At 42.8% G+C, this 12,934-nt stretch overlaps 1 protein-coding gene across 2 annotated transcripts in view; it reads right to left on the bottom strand.

Annotated features, from left to right (window-relative positions):
- Nucleotides 1-1,777: 1,777 nt before the first annotated feature.
- Nucleotides 1,778-12,934, bottom strand: part of LOC109871557 (transient receptor potential cation channel subfamily M member 3) — a 175,342-nt gene continuing 164,185 nt past the window's right edge. The window contains exons 23-26 of one of the 2 annotated variants that reach the window (XM_031818559.1): nt 10,435-10,585; nt 8,625-8,818; nt 8,404-8,536; nt 1,778-8,251 (exon numbers count right to left, since the gene is read on the bottom strand). In XM_031818559.1, the coding sequence (XP_031674419.1) occupies nt 6,700-8,251; nt 8,404-8,536; nt 8,625-8,818; nt 10,435-10,585 (2,030 nt within the window). In that variant the 3' untranslated portion in view covers nt 1,778-6,699. The remainder of the gene's footprint in view (nt 8,252-8,403; nt 8,537-8,624; nt 8,819-10,434; nt 10,586-12,934) is intronic. The other variant, XM_031818570.1, reaches the window with a different exon arrangement.

Below are 12,934 nucleotides of genomic sequence, written 5' to 3'. Positions count from 1 at the left end.
TGGCCTCCATCATTCTTAAATGGAAGAAGTTTGGAACCATCAAGACTCTTCCTAGAGCTGGCCACCTGGCCAAACTGAGCAATTGGGGGAGAAGTGTTTTGGTCAGAGAGGTGACCAAGAACCCAATGGTCACAGAGCTCCAGAGTTCCTCTGTGGAGCTGGGAGAACCTTCCAGAAGGACAACCATCTCTGCAGCACTCCACCAATCAGGCTTTTATGGTAGACTGGCAAGACCCGAAGCCTCTCCTCAGTAAAAGGCACATGACAGCCCGCTTGAAGTTTGCCAAAAGGCACCTAAAGGACACTCAGACCAAGAGAAACAAGATTCTCTGGGCTGATGAAACCAAGATTGAACTCTTTTGCCTGAATGCCAAGCGTCATGTCTGGAAGAAACCTGGTACCATCCCAACGGTGAAGCATGGTGGTGGCAGCATCATGCTGTGGGGATGTTATTCAGCAGTAGGGACTGGGAGACGAGTCAGGATCGAGGGAAAGAGGAACGGAGCAAAGTACCAAGAGATCGTTGATGATAACCTGCTGTAACGTAACAAAATGTGAAAAAAGTAAAGTGGTCTAAATACTTTCCTAACACACTGTATGTATACTGTAGCTAAGAAAGTAATACTAAGTGTATGTTGTGTAGTAAGCTGTTAGTGGCCCGTGTGCTGAACAAATAGTTATATTGACTATGTCCGTCTTAGCACGCTCATTAATGTTTGTTTTAATTGAAATTACGGATTGCCTCTTATCCACTCATCGTTCCTTTATGACATAGTTTATACATCTCAATTGTCAGTAGAAGCAACATTTGTTTAAACAAGTCAGCCATATCAGCAATTGTTTTTTTAAGGCAGTAAATAAGGCTGAATTAACTGTTTCACTGCCAGATAAGGCTCCATGTTGCTGAAAAGAAAGCTCTGCTGTTGGGACAGCTTTATGTAGGCCCTAACAGTTTGTGGGCACATTCATAGTCACTGTTATAGTGGAATAAATGTTTTGTTTGGTATTGTGTTGTGTAGTGGCTTTGCTGGCATGCATAAAAATAAAAAATGAGTTTGCCCCACCAAGATTTACATGCTAAAATCACCACTGTATATATAGGTTTCTGAATTTTATTTTACCTTTATTTAACTAGGCAAGTCAGTTAAGAACAAATTCTTAATTTCAATGATGGCCTAGGAACTGTGGGTTAACTGCCTGTTCAGGGGCAGAACGACAGATTTGTACCTTGTCAGCACGGGGGTTTGAACTTGCAACCTTCTGATTACTAGTCCAACGCTCTAACCAATAGGCTACCCTGCCGAATAGAGACAGTTCACATTGCACTTAAAGCTGCTATTGTTTCCTCCCACATGTTGTTGAAAGACCAAAGCAAAAGTAGCCTAATATGAAGTTTGGGACAAGTTATGCTCCTTGATAATCATAGATTGATTTAATGTGAGCATTTTTCTCCAATAAACAAATTACTTGCATGAACATGTAGTTTTGTTAAGGCATTTTAGTTTGTTTGACATTTGGCATTGTGAAACCAACCAGACCCCCCCCCCCAATTAAAATACAGTGTAATAAATCATCTAATTCCGATTCAAACTATAGCTCAGAACTATGTGTGAAAATGCCCTTAGACTGCAGAGAATTTTCCTCCATTGACTGAGCATGGTTGCTCTGGTGTTAACGAAAGTTCGTTATAACATTATTTTTTCTCTGTGTTCCTGGTAAACATGATGCACCCATTTCATAACACATTGAAAAATAGCCTACAACGGGGACACCATGGTTATGCATTCATGTGTTTATTTAATAATGCATGCCAGACATGATCCTATTCATATTGAAGAATACAGATTTGCATTTGCATCCAAATACTCACCACTGTGACACAATTTATAATCTCTCTATCTCGCACTCTCTCTCTTTCATCAATTTCACAGAATGTATTTTTGTACATCATCAGTGGAAGAGCTGCATGCATTAAAGGACACTAAATAAAGTGAGACTGCTGGAAGATAAGTCCCCTCAAGTAAAACTACAATATCAGCATTATTGCAGAAAACATGTGCTTGGACTCCTCTTTAGCATACGAGTAGCCTACTCACCAACAGATCGAGGGGAAATAAAAACCTATTTGAATTATAACCATAGTCTATGATTCACAAAGCTGGATGCTACAGTATAGGAAAATATTTAAAAAATACTGTACATTAGGTTTTGTTGGATCACATTGGCACAATTCTCAGTATTAGGCTACTGTCATTTCTGTGTCAGAGTCCTCAGACATACATAGACCTCCCTTTTATTTTATATATTGATATATTGTACAACAGCCACAGCAACATATACAAAACATTTACAGAGCATTTACACATGAGTTAGAAGTGCTATGGACATGTTTGTCCTTGCATGTCCCTCTCCATAATGAAAATAAAAATATCTCTTATGTCCCCTGGAGGGCTGACAGCCCATTCACTGAGGTTAGTTAAAGGACCCAGGACCCAAACCAGTGCCTGGACAAAAAGCCAAGGAGTAACCAAACTATCACCTTATCTCTCCTCTATTGTCACCTAATGTTCCTTCAATGAGCGTGTTCAATGAGCGTGTTCAATGAGCGTGTTCAATGAGATGTTCAGACATCCTTTTTAAAAGTTTGTTAACTTATTTTAAAGCTTATTTTTCGACTACAAATTTGAAAAAGTGATCTATCCCATGTATTGTGAGACAAAACCCCACCGACAACTAACAACAGGAGTGTCCAACATTGTGCGGGTATTTTTTTTTTTTTCATGACTATACTTTACGCACCCCTGCACCTGAAAGTTGGATGTGCTTACACTAGTTTTCAACAAAACTCCAAGCCCAGCAAACTATTCTTCACACTTTGTGATCGTATTAAAGCTCATAGTTGGTTTCAACTTTGACTCCTGTGCCCACAAAATGGATGGGAGGGTTGGGTTTCATGGAACACAACTGATGTGGGAGTCCCATGAAAATGTGGGTTGAATGCATAAGCACAGTGATTAGTGGAGGCCTGTCTGCTCAAGAGAGATTGAAATATTCCTTATTTTTTGGTTTTCAGCTCATACAACACATTTCCTTCATTTGCTGAGCGTCACTCGCGACTCTACAACCTTACAAGACAAAGAAGCAGCTTAGGAAATGTGTGAAAACACCCTGCAATGGTATTGGACATTGATAAGGAAAATTAAACATTCAGATCAATAATGAAGATACACAGAGAGCCGCTAGCCCTCCCCTCAAAAGGCATCAAGTAGTTATCTCTCCTAGTTCTCTCTCTTAGTTCTTACGCATGTTCTTAGCCATGAAATCAATGCCTTTCTCCAGTGTAAGAAAAAATGTTGTAAACACTTCAGAAATGCATTATCCCAACAGTTGCGAAATACAGGAAAAGGATACCATGGGTAAGTAGATTTGTGAGAAGAATTACTAACAAAAGAAATGTGAAGATATATGTAGATGTTTAAGTTACTGTGAATTTCAAATAGTTACTCCAGGCCTGAAAGACACCCTCAGTTTGGTAATGCTTGCAGTGGAGTATTGCATTGAAATATCCAACCTACATAAAAAATATATATATTTGTATTTCTTTTTGACAGTTGCTCATGAACATACAATATAGCAAATTATTAAATACTTTAAATATGATTGTGATGTACAATATAGTAATTTATCACATAATATATTAAGTGAATCATATAATACATACGTTTTTAGTGCTTATAGGTGACACCTTTTATTAATGTTAAAACCTTGTAATAATTCAAAATACTTTCAATTAGACAAAATAGCACTGAAAATATATAAATATTCTGTTTGTATTTCAAACAGCCATTCAATTATTCATTGTAAGCAACAAAATAGTCAAATATAATCAATCAAAACAATTGCAGTGCAATTAAATTGAAGTGATTTAATAATGATCAAATATAAAAAAGAACTAATTTGAGAACCTGTGATGTAAATGTTACTCATCATGTTCCATTATTACAAACATGTTGTAACAGGTATTCCACTCCTGTCAGATATTTTTAGTTGTAATAAATTAAGCGATTAAACAAATCTGGTTCTCTGCCATTTACATCAACTTGAATGGTGCCTCTATGTCTCTTAAAATGCATATGATTCATAGAGTTGACTCTTTTGCAAATGTTTCAAATAACTCCATCTTGTGGAATTCAGTTCTCTAACCATTCTCTTCTAGCCTACACATACAATGTACAGTATTATCTATTCTTACATGTTGTGCAGACTATTCTCTGCTGTTTTCAGATGATCATTCTAAACGATTACTCTGGTTAGTCTGGTGCTTCGATTTGAATAGAATAAATCATGAATGAACGTCCAAACAAAGTAGGAAGTATGGATCCAATGATCGTAGTTTACCATATCTGGCTACCCGAGACTAGCAGGTGTCAGATCCAAGCAACAAAATGCTGCTGCCAGAGGAATGAAAGGAACGGGCAATGCCATTACCAGACATGCTTGATGTTTTCGTGCTGAAAAGGCTGATCTTGATGTGTTCTAATTTCAACATTAGTTTACTGCTTGGGATGAAGGACTCCTTAAACAGGGTCACAGCCCCCTCTGGTGCCCAGTTTAGAGTTTTGCACTGAGTAGATTTTGAGCAGATTTAATCCAAGGGAAATAATAATAATTGTTTTGGCTTTCCTTCAGCCATTCCACACACCTTGCTGGCATTAGAGTGCACGTATGACTATGTGTATGTGTTAAGACTTTGTTCATACCTTTACACTGTAGGCCACAATGACACTAAGCCCGGGTGACTGGGGATAGGACAACAAGTAAATAGATAGGCACATGATGAGTCTACATTTAATCACATTTCCCATCTTCCCTGTTACTCAGGTCCTGTAGGTAATCGATTTTACTGCCCTGATTTTGACCCCTGAAATCTATTGAGTCAATGTTACTTGACTGTCAATGTGCATGGATTTTAAACCAGGGACATGCATTATACATAATAGAGCCCTATTATGTCTAGAAATTCAACCGGCACAATGCTCATTGTCTCTATCCATTCATAAAGTCATCCCCAGCTGACTGGTGTCCATGTGTTTTACTATAGTCACTACTGCTGTAATTTAGTTCAGCAGACCCCCCCCCCCCCCCCCCCCCAATGCTCTGACACAGGGCAAAATGTTTAGTGGCCCCCCTCTTGACAGTGGAGATGCATTCTACTGATTTTGCCATGGGGCAGCAAAACTTTTTGCAGTTTTTAAATAAGTTTTCTGCCGTTCTACACATTTTGGCATGGGACGGAGATAAAATGTTGCAATTTTATAACATATTTCATACAATTCTACTCATTTTGCCATGGGGCAGAGAGACATTTTTGAAATTTAAATCTAATTTCCTGCAACTCTACCCATTTTGCCATGATTTATGAAATGTTAATGATATCTGAGTGAGCGTGACTAACAAAATCAATTTGTGCCCCTGGGCACTGTTTAGATAACTGGCTAGACTAACTTATCAATCTAAAAATTGTTAGCTGACATGGCTAATTGAATGACTGTCAGTGAATGACAAAACAAGAAAAAAATAACTGCTGATGCACAACCAAATTTCGAACTTACACCTTGTGTATTCTTCTATTATATCTCTCAACAGTAAGTTGAGACCCCAACTGAGTTCCCAGACTGAGTTTTGTTGGGGGGTCGGGGGCCCCCCGGAAGCGACCGCTTATGTCGCTTATGCATGCTTGGACAGTCTGGTGGACCAAAACTTTAAACGTGGCCTTCATTATCCCAACAGAAAGATCAGGAAAAAGTTATAATCCATAGCCATTGGCTTTATTTGTAATCAAGCACCTCCCTCTGAGCACTTCCCACCTCCGTCTTGCTAGCGTCGCACAAGTTTTTTGAATAGGAGACACAATGCCCAGTCGTGTGATTCGCTAAGATCAAAAATGTTTTTGTGGTTTTAATTTTTTACTACCACATAGGCCAGATTTGAGTGGGTGGTGTTTCAGGCTTATATGCGGTATGTACAATTACCCTGGGGATGAGGTTACTACTGCTGCTACTGTTGTAGCATGCAGTGCTATGTCTGTGGTGAAAAGACTGAACGCTACTTCAGTGGTGGAAAGACAGAGTGCTATTTCAGTGGTGGAAAGACTGAGTGCTATTTCAGTGGTGGAAAGACAGAGTGCTATTTCAGTGGTGGAAAGACAGAGTGCTATTTCAGTGGTGGAAGCACAGAAGTATAGAGTCATATCCATGAGTATGGGCAGTTTAAGGGCAAAGAGGAAACTAGGGAACCTGAGGAAATTTGGGTTGAGGTGACAATTCTGACCTCCAGTCTTATATTGTCAGGTGGCCAAGTTTATTATTTTCTAAAGACTGACTAAACTGTCCTATCAGAGATTTCATTTTTATACTTTCTATTTGGGCTACACCAGTGTTCTGTGACGTGATGCATTACAGTAACAATGTGTTGACTTGACTAAAAAGATGGTAGACAGACACGGCACATACCCTCCATCACCAAACATACAACAAGAGTCAGCTTCAGGAGGAGGTAAGAACTACCCTAGCTTCATAGCACTTTGTTTTACACTGGTAGGAGCCCTCCCCATGACCCTTGCCTTTACCCCTGGCTGGCCCTATGGTCCTGTATAGTAACAGAGTGTGCCCTGTCCCTGTCCTGTTTTCTTCATCATTGTCACGTGTAGTTGTGTCTACTGTCGAAGCTGCTGAACGCAGAGGGGGTGGTCAGCTTTCTCATGGAAAGGCTGTCTGTCTTGGTGTCGGGCCGTGCCCCTGACTTGCTCCTCAGGAAGGGGTTCCTGGGTCCCCCCAGAACCCCACGGTCTGCACCCCTCTCCATCCTCTCACTGACCGACAGGCTTTTTCTGTGTGAAGGAGGGGCCAATGATGGGTGGGAGGAGTCATCTGAGGAGCAGCTGTTGGCTCGTTCCATTCTGGAGAAGGGTGAGCAGAATGGGGTCCCACTCGCCCCTCTTAAGCCCCTCCCCATGCGATGGGGCTCGGGGGCCGGGGCCAGGTCCTCTGGGTCTTCAGGGTCTGACTCTGTGTGGCTGAGCTCGGCCTCGCGCTCTGGGTGGGAGGAGCCCAAGTCCGCAGGCTTATTGAAGGGGAATGAGGTGGAGCCTCCGGGGGAGTGGGAGCGCTCTGCGGTGGAGTAAGGGGCGGAGACACACCTGGTGTCTATGCAGTCGGTGATGCTGGTGTACTCAGCCGCTTTGACCTGAACACCTGCCCCTAGGCCTCCGTAGCAGCCTCGCGGTGTAAACATGAGGCTGTGAGATTTGACCAGCTGAGTCTCTTCTAGGTAGCCCCTGCCGCCAGTGGACAGGTAGCGGCTGCTCTTGGAGCGCTCCAGTGGCCCCGCTGACGGGGGTGGGGAGGGGTCCAGGTCCCAGGTCGGCATGGTGTTATCTGGGAGAAGGTGGGCGGAGCATAGCGACAGGTCTGCAGCCGCGCTGTCCTCGAACACTGCACCACCCTCCGAGTGTCTGTCGCCCAATCCGCTGCCTCCGCTGTAGTCCCTCCCGCTCGACAGCACCGCCTCCATAATCTCAGAGTGGAGCGAAGAGTCGTGCCGGAGGGGAGGGCCCATCCTCAGCGGGTCCGAGAAGACCTCGGCTGGCCCCGCCTCCTCGGATGCCGACACATAGATGTCGATGCAGGAAGAGGGGCGGTGCTGCTGGGAGATGGACAGCGTGGCCAGTGGGAGGGGCTTAGACTCCTTGGGGGCGGTACCCGAGGCCACCGACTGTGAGCTATTGGCTCGGTGCAGGCTGAAGGAGCGCTCCTTGAGGAAACGGTCGGCCCTTTCGGCCCTGTCGGCCCCAGCTCGCTCAAGACCTCCACCCACGTAGAAGGAGTGACTGCGCGTGCGAGTGGCCAGGCCGGTGGGGGAGGGCGGAGACATGGAGCCCTCTGCACCCTCATTGAGCCGGTAGGAGTTCCCCTCTTGGCTGTTGAAGCTGCTTTGGCGCAGGATGTAAGCCGCATCTGGGCACTCACCCTGACGCAGCATGTAGGCCGAGTCTGTGCAGTCCGAGGAGGTGCGTGAGCGGGCCTTGTTGACCTCCCCCCGCTCCACCCCTGTGACTCGCTCAAGAGCCACAGCGATCCGACCAATCAGCTCCTCCATCTGGGCCAGCCTTATGTCCACGGTCTGCAGAGATGACTTCATGAAGTGTTCTCTCTCATTCACCTCCTCCAGGCGCATGGCCATGTTCTCCACTCTGAGACGGACAGAGAAAAAGGAGATAAAGAGAGAGAGATGGATGGAAAATAAGGGAGAGGGAGAGAGAGAGAGAGACACACGCAGAGAGATAGAGAGTGAGGAGATATGTTGCACTTAAGTATGATAGGATTATGTTTGCCCATGCCCAACCTCTCTGATGTCACTCGGATCCTCTCGTCATTTGAGGAGTTGAAGCGGTCATCCTTCTCGCGGAAGTACTCCTCGATGCACTGCTCCTCAAAGTCATGCACTTTCTTCAGCTCGTCTTCAGTGATGAAGAGCTCTGTGATGGAAAGATGAAGAAAAGCAACATGAAGTGTAAAAGGAAAGAAGGAAGGATACATTTCTAAAGACCTAGGCCATGTACTCACTCAGCCCATAGTCTCTCTCGTCATCGTCGTGCTTACGCCAGCGACAGCACAGGTGCTTGAGGACCATGGTCATGTGACTGAAAATGATGAGGGGAGGGGGGAGGATGGGCCGCTCGTAGAAGGTCATGATGAGCTGGTACCTCTGGAACTTCCACACCTGGTTGGAGATGGACTTCACCTCAAAGAAGGTGTTGCTATGACAACAGACAGTAATTCAAAATGTCAAACCAACCCTATGCAGATGGAATATGCACTGAACAAAAATATAAACTCAACATGTAAAACATTGGTCCCATGTTTAATGAGCTGAAATAAAAGATCACAGAAATTTTCTAGATGCACAAAAAGCTTATTTCTCTCAAATGTTTTGCACACATTTGTTTACATCCCTGTTAGTGAGCATTTCTCATTTGCCAAGATTTTTTTCACCTTTATTTAACCAGGTAGGCTAGTTCTCATTTGCAACTGCGACCTGGCCGATAGTAGATAGATAGTACATCCACTTGCCTGGTGTGCCATATCAAGAAGCTGATTAAACAGCATGGTCATTACACAGGAGCACCTTGTGCTGGGGACAATAAAATACCTCTCTAAAATGTACAGTTTTGTCACACAACACAATGCCACAGATGTCTCAAGTTTTGAGGGACTGTGCAATTGGCATGCTGACTGTAGGAATGTCCACCAGAGCTGTTGCCAGATAATTTAATGTTAATTTCTCTACCATAAGCCCCCTCCAACATTGTTTTAGAGACTTTGGCAGTAACTCCAACTGGCCTCACAACCACAGACCACGTGTATGGAGTCGTGTGGGCCAGCGGTTTGCTGATGTCAACGTTGTGAACAGAGTGCCCCATGGTGGCGGTGGGGTTATAGTATTGGCAGGTATAAGCTACGGACAATGAACACAATTGCATTTTATCGGTGGCAGTTTGAATGCACAGAGATACTGTGATGAGATCCTAATTAATTTATTTCCATTGACTGATTTCCTGATATGAACTGTAACTCAGTAAAATCTGAAACATTTTAGCATGTTGAGTTTATAATTTTGTTCAGTATAGTTTTGAAACACTTACCCTTTAATCACCCATCCACTCATCTAACCCAAATGTTCATTCATTCATTCATCCTTCTGTCCACCTATCTGCTAGTGCTACTACCGTCACCACAACTTCTATGCCTGCTACTACTTCTACTACTAAAATCACCAAAATCTTCCTACATTTACAGTTGAAAGAAAATGCCAGTAAAACAGGGGTGTATTAACAGTATGTTTCTTACACTTAATCTCTATCTGTACTGGAACTTTCCTCTCATACGCAATGTTTTGTAATTAGTAAAGTAATCACTATATAAACAAACAAGGATCATAGATGGAAATAAGTTAGGTAGCTAACTAACCCTGGTGATATACAAGTATGCTGTGCATGGGCCCTGGTAAACACATCAGTAAACAGAGTGGGTGTGGGAGAGTAAAATAAACCCATCCTATGCACATTTTTGGCCGTGTCCAGAAAGAACAACTTTGAGAGACCCTACCTCCCAGCAATTGTGGATGTCTGACAGGATTGGGCAGGTGTAAGCAATATGGGGAAAATTCCTCCTGGCCTAAACCTATCCATTTGCTTAAACCTATCGAATCCTCTCAGATCTCCACAAGTGTCTGGAGGGTAAGGGCTTGGGGTGGTCTCTGGACAAGGCAATGGTATGTATAACTGAGTGGGCGTAAGGAGAGTGTAGGTCTACAGAGTGAGAGAGAGAGAGAGAGAGAGAGAGAGAGAGAGAGAGAGAGAGAGAGAGAACGTACTTGAAAACAGCGATGAGCAGGTTGACCAGCAGGATGTTGGCCACCAGAAGGTAGCAGGCCATGATGGCAGGAACGATCCAGGCTCCCGTCTTACAGGGTGGCAGAGCCACAACATGCCCGTCCTCTGTGGTGATATTCTGGCCACATGGAGCTAAGCACAATGACACAACCACAGGGTCAGGATGACACACAAGGTGTCACAGATTGTGTCACAAGACAAATTCTCTTAAAGCTACCCCATTTATTTTGTCATATGACAAAACAAAAGAGTAGCCAGCCTAAAGAGAGTTTCTCCAACAAACATTATTAATAAAGACAAACATATTGTAAAAGCCAGTTGTGTGTCAAAACAAATTCACATACAGACAACGACTAGACAAGCAAGCCAACATAAAACGAACATAAAATCAAATGAAAGAAAGATGTCAACATACAACACAAACAAGGTACATACAAGCAAACCCAGGCATTCCCACCAAACAGACAATCACTACGCTGACATCTAAAATAAACAAACCAACAAATAAACAGAACAACAAATACTTCAAGTTTAGCAAACAAGCAAGAGGCATAATATACTGAATATATGCATCTTTTTTGTAGGGGATAGGAAGGAGTGAGCTCTAGAATGGAAAGGTGTTATGTGCTGAAATGTGTATCTCACAATATATTCTAAAATATATTGTCAATAACTTGCATTCCCAATATATTTAAACATGGCATGATGTTTAAAATATATTGTCACATATGCGTGCCATAGCCTAGCTGCATAATGACTATACTACAGATCAATTGAAATGTATTTAAGATACATTGACATGTATTTAAGATACATCATATGTTTTTTCCATCAGTGATGGTTCAGTTGCTGTGGCTTATAATGGGGACACTCAGCACTTTCACTTTGGATGCTCATTCGTTTGTTTGCCTATGAATCATTATATTCATACTCATCTCTGGATTTCAATTGATCACACAAGGCAGCCCAAAGGTAGAGAACTGAAGTAATTTGCTATCTCTCTATCTCACAATTTTACACTCAAATAAATTGGGTTAAAAACTCTGACAACTGAACCACGTGAAAAAACAGATTGCAGATGATGACAGGGTATGATATGTTCATGTCTGTGTGTGTGTGTGTGTGTGTGTAAATGCAGAATACTTTTCTGTGTCTAAGTGCATATGAGTTTAGGTCTGCTTTTGAAATGTGTAGGTGTGCTTTAAATATATATGTGTGTGTGTGTGTGTGTGTGTGTGTGTGTGTGTGTGTGTGTGTGTGTGTGTGTGTGTGTGTGTGTGTGTGTGTGTGTGTGTGTGTGTGTGTGTGTGTGTGTGTATGAATCTGCACGTGTTTGTGTGTGTGTGTTTGTGTATGTTTGGTTGTATTTGCAAGTGTGCACAAGTATTTGCACATCCATGAGAGTATGGTTGAGAGTGCATTATTGTGAGTTTGTGTCTAGATGACATTGTAGTGATGTTACAATCATGTTTTAGTGATAGCAGAGCTGGCGTTAGGGGATGGCAATAATGACTGGGTTTACCTGGCAGGCTTACATTTCCAAAATCAAACAAAATAGTGAAAATGTCAAAGTAACAAGTCTGTAACAATCCTAGTTCCCTTTCAGATTTAGTAATGTCATCAAAATAAACAAATTAATAAACAAAAATAAACCAAACAAGAGTGCTACTGCCATGAAACACAGTTATTGACCTGTCAGTATGTCGTGCTGCATGCTTAACCTTAGAGATGGTAAAGAGGACACGCCTCCTATCTTTGCCATTGATAGCTTCTGCGACAGCATGGGCATTACCACTGAGGGATATCTCATAGAGATAGATAGAGGACTCATCTTTATATCTGGGCCATTATAGCATCTGTGACAGCATGGGCATCACCACTGAGGGATATCTCATAGAGATAGATAGAGGACTCATCTTTATATCTGGGCCATTATAGCATCTGTGACAGCATGGGCATCACCACTGAGGGATATCTCATAGAGATAGATAGAGGACTCATCTTTATATCTGGGCCATTATAGCATCTGTGACAGCATGGGCATCACCACTGAGGGATATCTCATAGAGATAGATAGAGGACTCATCTTTAAATCTGGGCCATTATAGCATCTGTGACAGCATGGGCATCGCCACTGAGGGCTATCTCATAGAGATAGATAGAGGACTCATCTTTATATCTGCGCCATTATAGCATCTGTGACAGCATGGGCATCGCCACTGAGGGCTATCTCCATCTCTTCTACTTCTATGAGTTCATTGGCGGTCCATAAAAAAACTGAAAAGCTGCATACTGCCACCTACTGTGCAGCAGTGCATATAATCTGAACAAGCATAAAGCGAAGGTTGGGGATTTACTGGCAGCTGAAGTGCTGAAATATTTGCTCAGGAGTATAATACATTTCCTGATCCCTCCTGCTGACCGGTATGGAATTCTTCCCTCCACAACCCATAGAAAGTCCCACCCAGTTGACTACATTAA

This window comes from Oncorhynchus kisutch, linkage group LG3 (assembly GCF_002021735.2).
Source record: "Oncorhynchus kisutch isolate 150728-3 linkage group LG3, Okis_V2, whole genome shotgun sequence".
NCBI classification, from domain to species: Eukaryota; Metazoa; Chordata; class Actinopteri; order Salmoniformes; family Salmonidae; genus Oncorhynchus; species Oncorhynchus kisutch.
This window is presented reverse-complemented; position numbering and strand designations above follow the sequence as displayed.